Source organism: Colias eurytheme, chromosome 2 (assembly GCF_061535395.1).
Source record: "Colias eurytheme isolate Ceu_HAF_F1 chromosome 2, ilColEury1 Martin Lab GWU primary, whole genome shotgun sequence".
Classification (NCBI taxonomy): Eukaryota; Metazoa; Arthropoda; class Insecta; order Lepidoptera; family Pieridae; genus Colias; species Colias eurytheme.
The window spans coordinates 6862065-6879426 of record NC_142981.1 but is presented as its reverse complement, the minus strand read 5'-3'; the positions used below and the strand labels follow the sequence as shown (position 1 = coordinate 6879426).

The 17362-nt window shown below is 31.3% G+C and overlaps 1 protein-coding gene across 1 annotated transcript in view; it reads left to right on the top strand.

Moving 5' to 3' along the window:
* TrissinR (Trissin receptor) overlaps window positions 1–17362 on the top strand; it is a 70214-nt gene that overhangs the window by 49256 nt on the left and 3596 nt on the right. The window contains exons 3-6 of the mRNA XM_090113665.1: window positions 2514–2658; window positions 3708–3867; window positions 4367–4564; window positions 16522–16683. Coding sequence (XP_089969791.1) covers window positions 2514–2658; window positions 3708–3867; window positions 4367–4564; window positions 16522–16683 — 665 coding nt within the window. The remainder of the gene's footprint in view (window positions 1–2513; window positions 2659–3707; window positions 3868–4366; window positions 4565–16521; window positions 16684–17362) is intronic.

The following is a 17362-nucleotide window of genomic DNA, read 5'->3' as shown; positions in this document are numbered from 1 at the left end:
ATTAAAGTTTGATTAATTCAAAAAAGGAAAATTCAGTCTATTTCTGTCATCTATAATATGAAAATGAATCCCAAAATGTGTTGGTAAGCGCATAACTTGAGAACGGCTGAACCGATTTCGTTAATTCTTTTTTTATTATATTCCTTGAAGTACGAGGATGGTTCTTACGTAGAGAAAACGTGAATATGTACCACGGGCGAAGCCGGGGCGGACTGCTAGTTTATTATATTATATAAGGTATTTATCCGTGGTCGTTAACCTTCTCCTTTTTACCTGACGTGGAATTTCTAAAACGTCAGTGACACTGACTGATGAAAGCAGCCTTTTACACTGATAAATAAATTGTCCCAGGTTATTGACGTAACGAATTTATATAGATTTTATAACCTTTCTACGAGCTCTTCCTGTTATATTGCTGGTTCTCTGCCAAAATTGGTTTAATTGGTCAATGTATATCAAAGTTCTTTCTACTTTTAAGGTTCTAACTTGAGTATTGATACTTCTTTTAAAATTAATTTATAAAATTATATTTAAAAATCCACCGATATTGAATTTATGTCGCTTTCTCGAATATTTCATAAATAGTTTCTGTATATCTAAAAGATATACTATATTATATACAAGTGGTCCGCCCGGCTTCGCCCGCAGTAAGTACATACCTATTTCGCAATTAAAGGTAGCCTATGTTCTTTCTCAGGGTCTAAAGATTATCTGTACCAAATTTAATTAAAATCGGTCATGTAGTTTATGTGTGAAAAGTGAAAACCATTACGCTAATGCGTTTTCACTTTTCACAACTTGTCGCAACACAGACAGACATCAACTATGTATAAATTATTACAATAAAATTATCAAAGACTCTTAGTTAATATTGTGACGATATACAATTTCACTTAACCACTAACTTAAACAATATTTAATAAATTTCCACGTGACTGGATTTGATCTGAAGCAAAGTCTATTTAATATTTAGTCCTTTCAAATAAACTTCATCAATAATCAAACTTATTTAATATCGAGGTATTTACATTTTAGCAAGAATGTTTGGACGAAGAATTTTTATTATTGTTACATGAGAATTACATTAGGGGAAGCTTTGCATAACACAAAGACTTCTAAATCCTTCGATCATGGTAAATACGTAGTTGGGTGTACCTAAAGGCCAAATCCGACAAGATCCCATTAGAATTTCAAGCTGCTGAAAGGATATGATAGGGATCAAATATATAAGGCAGCATTGGCTACTTAATTTGTTTGAATAAATGTAAGAATATTCTATCTTGAAATTTAATATAAACTCTGCTAAGAGTTAAACTCCTACTAATTCTTTTAGCCGTATTCATTAAGTCAGGTAATTATTTTAACTGAATCTAAGAACTTTTAAATTCTGAATCGAATAATGTTCTACTTTATTGGATATAAAATGCAATTAATACAGAATTATCATTGCGTGCATCATATTAATTAAATTGTTCGAAATGAAATAAGGTAATAAAAATAAATGCAAAGGACACAGCTGACCCTTAGTATAAATTGAACTTTTGTTTTGTCTTTTAAACAATGCGGAATGCCCGTTCAGATACACATGGGTTATATAAAATTACAAAAACCCCATTACCTTTTATTAGCTGTAATTTACATGTGAATTAATACGTGGGTTTTAATAATTATGCATAATCCTACTAATATTATAAATGCGAAAGTTTGCGAGGATGTGTATGTGTGTATTTGTTACTCTTTCACGCAAATACATACTACTGAAGATATTGTAATTTTAAATTTACCACACATATACTTAGAGGGTAACATGGATTAACACATAGGATAGGTTTTATCCCGGAAATCCCACGGGAATGGAAACTATGCGCTTTTTTCTTTGAAGACGCGTGCGAAGCCGCGGGCGGAAAGCTAGTAGAAAATATTATACAAGTTTATTATTCTTAGATAGATATTAAGAATTCACTAACGATATTATTTAGGTAGATAAAGAGAAGTGGTTTAAAATTAAGAGTAAGATAGTGAATTGAAAATAGCTGTGGCCATCGTTGTTTTTACCGTCGTCCCATATCTTTCGATGAAAACAATAACGTAATACATACCTACTTATAAATGTAACACGAATAAATTTTGCATTTTCAAATGAACGAAAAACAACTTGCTCCATGTATGTATTATTATGATAACTTCAATAATCTAATAATATATAAATTAAGTTTTTTTTTAACTTTATTGTTTTATTTCGATAAATTCATCAATCTTTATTTAAAAATAACAAATAGAATGAGTATTCACATATTAATATCAATAAAATTTTATATGCAACGTATATAGGTATGCGTATTTTAGATAATTTTAAACAAAAAATACTTACGTCTTACAATGACTACAAAGCATTAGTTGTATAAAGAGTTTATTATTATTTTTTTATTATAAGAGTAGGTATTCAATAAATAATCTTGATTCTTGACTTTCTCTATTTTTTTAAATTAAAAATATATTTTTTTTTGTTGCAGGAAATCTTCTTGTTATTCTAGTGGTGACACTATCAAGGCGCTTGAGGTCTATAACTAACTTCTTCTTAGCAAATTTAGCAGTCGCCGACTTATGTGTGGGTGTTTTTTGCGTCTTCCAAAATTTAACCATATATCTGATACCCAGGTAAGTCTTTACCTAGCAATATAGGTACATTAAATACACTACTTCATTGTAAATTCTTACTTAGTGTAAATATTATGCCAAAAATCATACTACATATTAAATTATCTTGATTGAGCGCTTAGAGATTGTAATTTGTAATGTAACACGCAGACATATTTGTTTCCTCTCCAGTAATGCAGCACTTGGCATAGAGTTATTATTACGACTCTTTTATGTAAATTCTTTGGAACGGTTGAAAGTGGGAAATGTATAAAATTCTGTTTTGTTGCTGGCTAGCTCGACTTTTGATAAGGTCTAAATGAAGTGCGCATTATAGTGTTTATTTAAATCAGTGAAGCTAAACAAATCCCTTAAACAATGGGGCTCTGTTAAAGCAAACGATTTATCATTGATGAAAGTGGCATTAATAACGTAGATAAATTTTTATATGTTTTTGAACGATTTCGCGAAACGTAAACATTATTTACCCTGACATACAATAGCCGACGAAACGAGCCGACGCGACTGCAATAAAGTGATTTACGCTTCCAGTACAAAATCATTTAGAACTTGAATTGGGGATTTTCAAAGTTTTATGACTATTTTACAGTATACCATAATAAATGGATGAATACGGTAACGTGTTAAGAACTTTGAAATTCAATTCAAGCACTTAGCAAATACTAAACTAATTAGATACTATTGCGGCATCAATATTGAACTTTCGATAAAGTTGAGACGTGAACGTAAAGGACGATCGAAGACGAGATACTTATTTGAATATAGAAATCTTAGAGTATATATTATTACAATAGATAGAAATGTTTCTAACATACAACTCGTCTTATAAATATTATAGTTTCAATTGAGATATTAATAATGTTTGTTACTGAGTCACATAAAAATATAAAGAAGACATAATAAAGCTTAATCTGAAATCTTTGTTAGTAAATAGTAGTAAAGATTTTATACAAATACATATCTACTAACTGGGAAAGTCCAAAAGCTTTTGTGTGATGTAGCTTGTCACTTTAATAATACACGAAGTTGAAACATGTCTCTATTTTCAGTTGGGTTTTTGGCGACTTCTTGTGCAAAATGTATCAGTTTGTGCATTCACTGAGTTACACGGCTTCAATATTTATCCTCGTGGTAATATGCACGGAAAGATACTTCGCTATTATACATCCAATAACGTGTAAGCAGATACTAACATCGACAAGACTCAGGGTAAGTTTTTCTCTATTTATTGGTAATTTTAAAAGACAAATCTAACATATTGAAAACATAACTAAAACATAATTCAAAATGAACATATTGATGGGAAATAAATAAAATCTCTTTAATCTAAAAAAAATATCCAGTGCTTTTCTGATGCCTACACATTTCATTACAATGAGACCCTCGGTCAACACCAAGTATGAAATGACTATTCACGTATTCAATTTTGACGGCAGCGATTCGCAATACTAATGTTGATCCTATTCAGTAACAAAACGGCAATATTATATTATAATAATATTGTCAGTTTGTATCAATAACCGCTTCTGTACTTAGGACGAAGACTTGATTTTATTGGAGATAATACATGAATATTATTATCTTTCCAGTTCATATAGTATGTGAAATTAACAGCTATGATAATATATTATGAACACATATTATTGTTGTATAAATTAAAGCCGAGGCTATATTTGCCTACATAACGAAAATTTTGTTTTATTTTTAGTTGGTGATTCTTGGTGTTTGGATAACAAGCGCTGCGTATAGTGCTCCGAAATTTATTTGGGTGGAAACGATTACAAATGATCTTGGAGACGGCCACTTGGAAACTATATGCATCCAGCATCGTATGAAATATAACTCGGAAATATTTGACATGGTCAACTTCGGTCTATTATATGTTACACCGCTTTGCGTTATGACGGTGAGTAGGTCATGAAATTATAGTTTATTTTCTTTATTATGTGTTAAACATTCGAGTTTTTACGACAAAATTAGTATGTTCAAACGTTATATTCCTCAGAACTACACACGTTGCTCTCATAAAAATCCACGATAATGGTTAACAGATTAAATCTCACATTAAAAAGCCCAAGTATGTTTTGGGAACGTTCATATAGGCTCATAGCATCGTAATAATTATTAACGATCTTAGTTAATCATTCAAATAATTTGAATACAACAACGTAGAGTAAGTTTGGCAAACTTCTGAGTTTTGATACATAGGCTTCATTTTACTTATTCACATATTTCCTCAAAGTTATGCAACGAATTTAACAAACAACCTTCACGGAAAAATGAAATATACTTGTATCTAACTGAACATTATGCCGTTAATATTTTATGATGGAATTGAATTTTAAGTGTAAACATATACCATGAAACCTCAATTTATATTTTCAGCAAATAAAAAAATCGCGGGTTTTTAGGTAACTTTCGACAGAATGAAGTAACAATTGTGCAGTAGGTACTTGTATCGTAAATTATGTGACCGAATAGAGCTGCACTGCAAATAACTTTGTAAAATTTTATTAGTAGTTTAATTAAGTTTGTAGACAAAATTCCACTGCTATGATCGATTAATGCGGTATGCGTAATACCTACCTATCTATAAATCGGAGGATAGAAGCACTATAGTTTTTAATTACTGTAACTCATTCACGTATTCTATCTTCGTGGGATCCAGGGCAAATATTGACTTAAACAAACAATACTTTAGTATAATCTTTTATATAGTCTTAGTAAAAGCTATGTTAAAAATCTTCAAAAGATATATAAGAATCTAGATATTAGACAACTAACGTAAAAGGTAAAGTTTTCGAAAGTTTGCTGAAGCCTTATTGTATACGATGCAACGGCTTGCCACTCAAGAAACCAGTCAACATTTTAGTTCAAAATATGTTGCAACAATAACTATTATTTGTACTTATGTGTGTTCATTCATATGAGCCTTTATAAAACGTAATTTTTATCGTCGACCATAAATAAGTAGGTAAACCAGACCAATAGGTACAACACTGTAATAACATTTAAAATTGATAAAAAATGGAATATTGACGTAACAAAAGCTTAACCTTCTCTATTTTTGTACTGTTTGATAATAATTCCAACCATCTAAATTTCAAATCTTTTCTGCGCCTTCATTAATAAATGTATGCAAATTTAATTAGGAAGTTACATACCCGAAGTGTATAAATCCTTTTAAATTGGCTCTCATGTGTAGGTACTTGTGCTAACAAGCTTAAAGCCCTTCGTCCTTCTGCGCCTTTTAAATTTCACACTTATCTAAAACCATTATTTGGTTTGAGAATTACACTGTACGAGTTAACACGAAGTATTTTAAACGATATCAGTGTCATTTAATTTTTGCCATATTTTTGTTCACTAGAACATAAAATGCTATATATATTATTTGAATCTTTATCGCAGGGCCCCGCAGAGTGAGTAAAATCAATAGGCACTCGCCAATTCGATTATAGATATTTTTTTCGTAATCTTATGTAATAAATATTCTCAAATCTGTAATTTTCAGTTGTATACCAATAATATGTTACATACATATCTATACTTATTAGTATAAAGCTGAAGAGTTTGTTTGTTTGAACGCGCTAATCTCGGGAACTACTGGTCCGATTTGAAAAATTCTTTCAGTGTTAGATAGCCCATTTATCGAGGAAGGTTATATATAGGTTATATTATATGCTATCTATATATTATCACGCTACGACCAACAGGAGCGGAGCCACGGGGGTGAAACCGCGTCGTGCAGCTAGTTATTAATATACAACTGTGTACGTATTTATAAAAGGATATAATTTAGACGATCACCAAAAATATTTTTTGGACTCTAAGCTGAGGCACCAAAAAAAATAAACAACTCCAAAAAAAAAATTGACTGTATTAAAAGGGCATCTAAGTAGTGACAATATATAATATTTGGTCTAAAGTGTATTTTAAAGGCGTCCATATATTTTTTTGGTAGTCAATAATACGAAAAAATGGTTTTATTTAATAATATTTTAGGAAACGTTATTTGGTAACCATTTATCCATTCTGGTAACCGTTTAGAATTTGTTTGGTAGTAAAATAGGTACTTTTTTGGGTGGTGTTTAAACACAAGCCTTTATAAAAATCCCATTCCATACAGTTTGGTTGTGGTTTGGTTATATACATACTATGTTTTTTGAAATTTAATTCAAGCAAAGTAAAAGAAAAGTGTAAAAATCTATGAATGACACAGCTATTTTGAAATCAAACTGTTAAGAAGTAACTCTGTCTGTCCGTCTATCTGTACGTGTGTCTCTTCTTCATGCTTAAAGCACTAAACCCCGATTTTGATGTTTGTTACAAAGTTTGAGATCTGAGAATGAACATTGGATAGTTTTGATCCCGGAGCTATGCGAGTTTTCCTTGACAACGCGCTACTTTATGTCTCCAACCGCTTTATAGATTTATTTCGATTATATTATGTGTGTGATGTAATACCTTCCTTCTTCAAGCATTCCTCGACTGCCCCTTCTAACACTGTTATTCTATTATTATTAAGTCTAATAAACACTGTTATTCTATTCATATCCCTATCAATTTTATAAACAGCTACCGCCAATTAACCCTAATAAATCATATTGAAGAATGAAGTGGCCAGCGGCTTCGCCCGCGTTTTCGGAGAAAAAGCCGCGTAGTTTCCGTTCCCGTGGGATTTCCGGGTTGAGTACTAAATTTCATTTTAATCGGTTCAATAGTATTTGCGTGAAAGAGTAACAAACATACATACACATACATCCATCCTCACAAACTTGCGCATAATATTAGCAGGATGAAAACTTAGCGTATATAAATTAATATCGCTCTACATTATTCGCAGACGAAAAGAAAGCTTTTGTTGAAGTTTTTGCTTTATTTTTTATTTCTATAGACCCGAAGTAATAAGCCAGAAATGGGTAAATTATTACTGTTGTTTAAGCTTTACCTAATTAATTGGACGGAAAGGAAATTTATTTAAACTGTGATCATTATGTATTTCAATTGTCCAGTTATTAATTGGTTCATTATTATGGTCATTAAGCCAAAACTGTAATTAATAAAACATTGAATTATTTTTCTAGATATGTAACTTTATGTAGGTATGTTCGTTAAAATATAACTCAAATTCTGCAGAGCTTTAGTTCACGTCATGGTAAATATTATCCAACGGGTAGAAAATTTAAATCTCATAATTCACGAAAAGTAAATTGAAATAGCAATTAATGAATAAACTTCTATTACCTATAATATATATTTCTATACATAGTAGGTACATATTATATAACATCACTACATAGTATAAATAAATAAATAAATATTATAGGACATTATTACACAAATCGACCTAGTCCCACAGTAAGCTCAATTAAGGCTTGTGTTGTGGGTACTAGGCGACGATAAATATAATATTTAATAAATACATATATAGATAACACCCAGACCCAAGAACAAATAATTGAGTTCATCACACAAATATTTGCCCTGACCGGGGATCGAACCCGGGACCGTCGGCTCAGTAGGCAGTTACTTTACCACTGCGCCAACCGCGTCGTCAGAAGTATAAAACAAAGTACATATAAAACAAAGTCACTTTCGCCGTCCCTATATCCCTTTGTATGCTTAAATCTTTCAAACTATAACGCAACACGCAACGGATTTTGATGCGGTTTTTTTTTTTAGATTTTAGTATGAAGTATGAAGAGGAAGGTTTTAGTATGTATATAATTTATTAGGTTTAAGTCAAAGCGGGCGAAGCCGCGGGCGGTAAGCTAGTAGAATATAAAATATATTTCATCTTCTCTCGCGTGGAAATTACAAACAAAGAAAATAACGAAGATGTTATACAAGAAAATATTAAGTAGATGTTTACATTGACTTTATTCTTTGGCTTTGTTTATATCTTTCCACAAATTAATGTTAATTAAAATTATATTAGATATAATTTTTTTTATTTTGGTTATTCTTTACAAGTTCAACTGTTACTCATTATAGATATGTGTTATAAATATATGTCTACAAGCTAATAATTTAATAAAAATATTTAAAACTAGCTGTGTGTGTCTTATTAGTCTTAGTGTGATGATATATAGCCAGTAGCCTATTAGCCTTCCTCGATAAATGGGCTATCTTCTCAGATCATTTAATGATCTAGGCTATCTTACATCGAAATAATTCAAATCAAATCGGACCAATAGTTCCAGAGATTAGCGCGTATAAACAAATTAAAAAACTGTTCAGTATCTGTAGATAATATTTTTATAACACATATTCAAAGTATGAATGTAAAAGGGTGATTATTTATTTAATTACAGACGCACAAAGTATAAAAAAAATACTTGCAAGATACTTTGGAAGATATACATATTCTGTTATCGCCTTGTATGTAAGCCTTTTGAGCCCAACAATTTACTAGAACTTGATTAAGATAATCCCTCAATCTCTTCAGATTAGATTGGCTAGCCTAGTCTGTATCATCAGTCATCACTACATAGTTCAAGTTCATTTATGAGCAAAGTCTCTGCCCCCTGTAAGTCCCTGTGTAGATTGTACGTATGCTTAGATCTTTACTTACGCAACAGATTTTGATACGGATTTAGATAGAAACGTTTACAATTAATTAACATGTAGTAAAAAACAAATTTTGAACGATTTTTATAAAACAGCCATTCGTCCCGACTCAACAAACACAAAACAAAATATAGCCTATTAGGAACATTGTAGCTTTCTGCTGACGAAATAAATTTTTAAAAGGGTCCAGTAGAGTTAGTCCCGTCTGGGCACGAGTATTTTTATTTTCAACGTTTCAGAATCGCCAGGCTTCTTCAGGAGAACGGCTTTACTAATTCGGCTATTTTTTAACGTTTTTGCTAAGGCACAAGGAGGGTTCTTACGGAGATAAAACGACAAAAGGACAATGGGGCAAAACAATATCTGGCAGGACAGATAGTTATAACATAAATTCCTGATATAATATTAATATAAATTAAAAATGATTTGTAACACTCGCATAACGACTACCAGAATAAGATAAATCACCACAAGAATGAATCACACGAAAACTGTAAACTGATACTAAACTGGATATCTCTAAACAAGCAAAATCGTATTATAAAATGGACGTACACTTATCCAAAAATGTTAGCATATATCTAACGCTCAACTGAATATCAGAAAGAGTTCTTATTTCACTTGAGTGCATTATGTATATTAGGCAAAATGTACGCGAATACCGCCCATGACATGAAACGGGAGGATTATATTTACACCACTTCGTCTATCTTTTATATAATTTTATTCAGATCTAGGAACATTCCAACTTAGACAACCCAGCTGACCAAGGATAAAATGCAGCACATGCTACTAATAAATTTAGTAGTTTTACTGCCGGCTCTTGATTATCAAAACTAAAACGATGAAGAATAATTCATAACTAGCTCCTAGCATATCTAGTAAAATCGGACCTAAAGGAGAATGGGCAAATTGGGCCTGAAACTTGGGCTAAGACCAATACACACGAAATATTGTTTTTGTGATAGATCATTACACATACCTAACGAAAAAAATAAAATAAAAAAATAAATCAACCGGGTTCTTGTACAGTCAAGGCAAAAAGTTTTATTTATTTTGCGCACAATAACGGTGTTTTTAATTCGAGTGAAGTAAATATAAACCTAAATGTCACTGGAGTGACTGAGTTTAACCACAAAAAGCGCCTAACTACGTTGAATTATAATAAACACGGTATAGGTACCTGTTACAAAACATAATATTAGTGTATTTTGGTTATTAGAAGGCTTCAGATTAGTACGTCTTTGTAAGTGAAAGTGAATAGGAGTAACATAAAGATATTGTCATTGTCTTGCAACAGTTATTAATTGCAAAAAATATTATACACAAAGTACATAATAAAACTTGATGTGACTGTACAAAAACCCGGTTGATTATTTTTTTATATATATTTTTCCCGTTATGTATGTGTTATGATCTATTATAAAATCAATATCTCATGTGTTTTGGTCCAACTCAAGTGTTCAGGCCCAACTTCCATAGAAAATGCACATTCTCCTTTGCATAAAAAATAAGAAAAATCTCCGTTATACCGGCGGCTTGTTAAACAAGGCATATTTTTTATTTAGTTAATTTGGTCGAATAAAATAAGACGAAATTTTTAAAGTGCATCTTTTAGAAATTCTGCAGTATTAAAATAATCAAATTAACCTTAGACTTTAAGTTTACTCAACCGACAAAGGAATGTTTTTATATATCTTCAATTAATAATCATTCGACATCAAGTCTTTTTTTATTATCTATATAAATGAAAAAGAAATTTCAATAAAGCATAATGATGAGGAAAGTTGTAATAATATTTTTCGTGGCGACATAATAATGATTGAAATACCAGGGTATAAATTTTCCATCACTTAAGGGTCAAACACAAAGCAGAAGGTCACCCTGAGCTTTGAGTTTGATTAGAAATAGATATAAATCACAGAATAAATTATAATTTATGATAATGAAAATAGTGGGTTTGAATTTTTATCCAATTTTTTCATCTTTAGAATAATCCTATTCATCACTCTCGGTCGTTATCGTTTATCACATTTTAATAATACATAATGTAATTGTGTGCACAGTGTATCCGCTTACCGTCAGATGAGGCGTTTGCTCGTTTGTCACGTAAACCACAGGTTATATTATGAGGTTATTAATTAGTAATTACACATTTGCATCTGCAAATATTGTTTAATATGATTATTTTAAAATTTAACTAAAGTTATATAGGTACCATCTACCGACTACCAGTGTTCTAAACTACGTCGTTTTCTGGCCGACGTCTCTACTCAAACATTTATTTAGAAGCACACTTTTGAATCGTCATAACCGTTTTAAAATTTACCATCGATTCGGAAAGCAGTATATATGGGGAAGAACTGGCAAAAAACTCCAAATTCTATTACATATGCCTCACCATAATAAAGATATTATAGCTATACCTACATATCTGTAGGTAACAAGCACTCAAAACACAAATTTAATTAATCATAGTTAATAAATAATCATAAAAAATATCATTGCGTTAATTAAATAAAGTTTTTTAATAAGAGTTGTTTATACACTGAACATGTGTTAAGTTACAAGTTAGAAGGAATGGTAATTGGAAATGAAAATACATTAATATAAAGTTTTAGGTTCGTGGGCCGACAAACTCCTTCGGATTTGCTTAATTTTTCAGTTCAACGATTATCTGTAGAAACATTTTCCTTCTAAATGTATTGAAAGTTTTCCTTCTTAAATACACGGAGAAATTCTCTAAAATATAACATAACCATTGGTCTGTATTTTAGAAGTATTATTAGACAATGTTATTTGACTACTTATATGCTAGTTATGGATATAAAGGTAAGTACATAATATTAGGTTTATCAGTATGATGTAAGGCTACATAGGCTACTTTTTATCCCAGAAATCGAACTCGAAAAGGTAAGCGAAACCACGGGCGGAAATCTAGTAATAAATAAATAGAGGTTAGGTTGGCGGTAAGCCAATTATGCATCGAATGGATACTATTGACAAATAGGCTGCTGGTTGAGGTAGCCACGACTCATGGTTAATAGTAATCAGTGTATATTCTGTAATAAAGTAAAATTTAGTCTCGAATGGCAGAAGTATGAATCTCGACTGGATTTTTTTTATATTATTGGAAGGCTAACGAGCAAACGCAATGCCCGATAGTAAAGTGGGTCGCCCATGTATGTCCGTAACATAAGTTATGGGTGTTGCCTTTTTTTTTAAGTAGGGAAATCTTATGGTTGTTGTCTATAAAATGGTTTATAAAATGGTTATCTATATTATGTATGTTTTTTTCTATATATTATCTTTATACTAATGACTGCTACTAATTAATGAATTCAAAGAATAATCATGACGTTAAATTCTCTGCAGAAGGTTTTATAAAGCGTTAATTTTGAAAGTCTTCTTCGTATTTTTGCAATTGTTTTTGTACAGAAACAATTTATTACTGCTCGCTGACGGATGGTTCTGAAAATTGCTTTCATTTCAATTTTAATTTACTGATAAAATGTAATTAAACAGAGACTTTGTTTGCAATATATATCTATGTCGAAGTAAGGACTGTAAAAATCGCGTGATTAAAATCTAGCTCGTGAGATTCAGATTATAATCTAATGTTTTTAATTTTTATATTATTCACTTTAGCTGGATCCTGCGGCGTCACTCCTTTTGAAGGTACCCGATAAAAAAGGCCGGAGTGCATATAATATGCGGCCTTAAATCTAAAGGTACGGTCTACGAAAAGGGTCTTGAAAGGTTATCAGATAATACAATATTCATTCAATCATATTATTAACAGATCGATCAGTAATTTTCGTGTAAAAGATTTTCTTAATATACTGAAAATTATGAATCTATAAACAATAGCATTTAAAAGTTATGTACATACTAGCGGTCCGCCCCGGCTTCGCCCGTGGTACATATTTCGCAATAAAATGTAGCCTATGTCCTTTCTCAGGTATCAAAATATCTCCATACCAAATTTCATGCAAATTGGTTCAGTAGTTTAGGCGTGATTGAGTAACAGACAGACAGACAGACAGAGTTACTTATTTTGAGGTAAAACAAAGTTTATAAGGTCTTTCACTAACTTGACATTTTAAAGATATCAATGCCTTTGAAAGAAAATGTTCAAGAAAATAATTTAATTATTAAGTACATTGTGATACATACAAGTTGAAGATATAGGTATCTTCAACTTGTATGTGATCATGCGATCATACGCAAAGGTTAACTCCACGATTGAACTCGCTCTTAATAATAAGTGTTCAGTAGCGATATATAATAGGAACGTAAACATGTTGAAAACAGATAGGTCTTGAGCAAGATGATTAAGTTTTCATCGCGTGTTAAAATGGAGCAGTGGCTAATTGAAGCGCAACTCTATTTATCACTTGGCTTATTTTGCTAATGAGGGCCTCAGACAATCTTGATGTCGGTTAACTATAGATCTGGTTGGCTTAACAGCTGAGGTTTTACAAAAAAACTATGTATTCCGAACTCGTACCGAAAATAAAATTATTACACATACGATATACCAAAAATAAAATACATAATTACACATACAATGAAATATTAATGTTATAATTTTACATCAATTGATTTCAGTAATTACTTAAATTATAACATGTTTAAAATAACGAGCAAGTAGATATAAAATGCCAATCAAATAAAACACATACCTTTTCAATTCAACTAGTATATGTTGGATAATATTCTACTAAGGAGTTCAAATTGTATGTGGATTCTGATTCTCAAATAAATGTTTGTTAGAGACATAAAACTACATTTTTATTTGAAAACTTTACATCAGAACATCATTTCTACGTAGGTACATATTTTCAGCAGCAGGTAGGTAATTTGTATTAAGTGAGCTTGCATTTCTTAAAATTTCTTAGTATTTATAATTACTTTTTGACTTTATTCAGCAGTAGAATAAATCAAGCTTTTCGCTAGGAAAATATTTTCTTGCATAAATCATACCTATTTTTTCTCTTCTGATCTATAAGTTAGGTATCTATTATTATATAATATGTTACCGGAAATGTATGAAATCAAGGAATTGTATACAAATCCTAGGAAATGTGTAAAATTCCGATACCTACTATTTAGGAAATGTTTAAAATATTGTTTAAAAAACTATTTAATGCATATTTAAGGTACCTATATCCTAGGAAATGTATAATTTTCTCGGATTTGTATATAATTCCAATATCGTATTAGGAAATCAGAAATGTATCCTAAAGTAAATGCTTTCTGTAATAAAACACGTTGTTCATTATTTTTATTATGGCACTTATTGAGACAATCGGGTAACAGTCATACCGTAAAATAATAAAAATATGTTAATATTATCTTACTAATTAATATTTCTAAAATCAACTATCTACTAACTTTCAACTTCTATTTATTCATATAAAATCAAATTTTCATTTGGCAAGTAAGTGAGTCCATATAGTTATTTATATTTTGCAGGGTAAGCTTGAATTGCTTGATGTGCATTATACTTTATTGTTAAAGCACAGACATCTTGCTGTAGCAATACCCCACGTCCTGCTGTCCCCGCGTACCTTCCAATATCTTAAATGTTTTACATTTCCGATTGCCATTTAGGAAATGTATACATTTCCTAGGAATTGTATACAATGACGGATCACATACATTTCCGTTAACATATAATTAAGATAAGTTTTATTAATAAATTAACAAAAAAATATATTTATGATTAAAATAAAAATATGTGTTGTATACACAACATATTTTACTTTTCTTGGGGAAATATTATTATTTATTTTACCTATTTTTTCACTTTTTAAATCGTTAATGCACGTGTTTATGACTCGATAGCGATATGCATTTGTAAATTGTTACAGTATTAAATTATTGCATGAAGGGTATCTTAATTCTGCTAAAGCTACAACCTCTGAGACCAATACGTCAGTCCCAGAGAGAAATCTTAGGGCGTTTGTCCACTACAAGGAATTTTACGGTCCGGCATTCCGATTTTTTACGGTCCGGTATGGCACGCCATTAATCTATATACTAGCTTGTGCACTATACGTAATTTTACTGTCCGACATTTTACTTTTCCCTATTCCGGATGGTTTTTTGTGTCTACGAGTCGCTGTAGGTATAATTGTTTTCGAATGCCCACTTGCTTGGATTTTACTGTTTTTACTGCATATGCCCATTAAAAGCAAGCTCTTGTTTTAGTTGGCAATGAGATTTGAGAAGTCGGTATTGTTATTTTATATACATTGACCAAGCATTGACCTATAATTATTATCTAAGTAAGTGTTGGTAAGTTAAAGTTCAAGTGGGAATAGCTTTAGCTCCTCGTCACCGATTAAAATAAATAAGTGAAACACGCATTTTAAATCTCTTACGGAACTTTACTTTTTATTATAACGAAGTAATATAATATTTCACCTTCTATATTTTTTACTTGTTTCTTGTAAAATGCAAAAACAATCATTTATGATAGCATTATACCGCCAAACTTCCTTGAACTGTACCGCACTGATCCGAGTAAAAACGGACAGGTGCACAAGCAATTCATCGGTTTTTTCATGCCACACCGGTCCGTAAAAAATCGGAATGCCGGACAGTAAAATTCCTTGTAGTGCACAAGCGCCCTTACAATATTTGCTTGCGTATCGATCCGTCTTTGGAACCTGAGATATGTTATTTGAGCCCTTCGCATTTATTGATTTCAACTAACTCTGAAATCAGTTGAAAAGTATACTCTTCTAGTTAGAAATATAAAATGACAATGTAAACAATTTGTTATTTATAATTACTTAATTAAATCTTCAAAAAACAACAAACCAACCTTACAATTCCTTCCCACTTTTCCACGACAATTATTCAATAAATTTAACCAAATAAAAATAATTGTAAGTACTATATTTTGTCCTTACGTTGAGTAATTAATCTATCTACTCAAATAAATAAATGTTAAAAGTTAAATGAAGGTACGATATTTACTCTTTGTTCTGAATTTTGGTTGTTAATTTTTGGAATTTAAGTATCCATGGCATTTTAAGTAATGCAAATGGTGTTGAAAGCGATAGTACTCCATTTCATCGGGTGTCACATTTATAAATTATTTTTATATCTTTTTTAAAGGCAAGTAGTTGCAAATTAGCATAATCGTACCAAGAAATTTTATAATGACGCTGCTGTAGAGCTGCTTTAAATTTAGACCTTCAAACGGGATTATAAACATCAACATGAGAGAAGACGTGCTTTCGCATTCGTTATAACTATTGGCATTGTTTGTTTTAGGTTCTATACACGAGGATTGCGGTAGGTCTATGGCAAAGTTCAAACGGTCTGAGGCACATGGGACACGCACAATGTTGTGCCACACAGTGCCCCAGAATAGAGAAGCCTACTTCAGGAGGTTATGAACCTCAACGTACTTTTGTAGGAACCACTGAAACAAAGGTAAGAATGACGATGTAAAATGTAAACGTTAAATACATTCCAAACAACACGAAAAAACACACTTGTTCCCACGGGTGTATTTTGTAATCTTCCGTGTAAAGTTATCCGTGCAAAGTTATAAAACAACGGTTCATAAATACATATAGGTACTAAAGAGATATTGTTAAAGTATCCGTAAAATCCTTTGTAAATTTTGACATCGTGTAAATTCTACTTAACATTTACGTCACTTTATAAACACGTTAAAAATCCCTTTGTTTCAAAATATTTTGCTATAACGCATGAAATCCCCACCGCGGCGTAACTCCTCGATGATATTCGACGTTTAATACAGCATTTGTGAGACGTGATAAGCTTTCATTTCATTTCTGCGATGAAACATTGAGAGAAATAACAAAAAATAATTCTATATGTCAGGTTTTGTGTAAAAACGAAGGTATAGGCGGGTATAATATCTTAATACTATTATAAAGGCGAAAGTTTGTATGGATGTATGGATGTTTGGATGTATGGATGTATGGATGTTTGTTACTCTTTCACGTAAAAACTACTGAACCGATTACAATGAAATTTAGCACACATATAGAGGGTAACTTGGATTAACACATAGGATAGGTTTTATCCCGGAAATCCCACGGGAACGGGAACTATGCGGGTTTTCCTTTGCAAACGCGGGCGA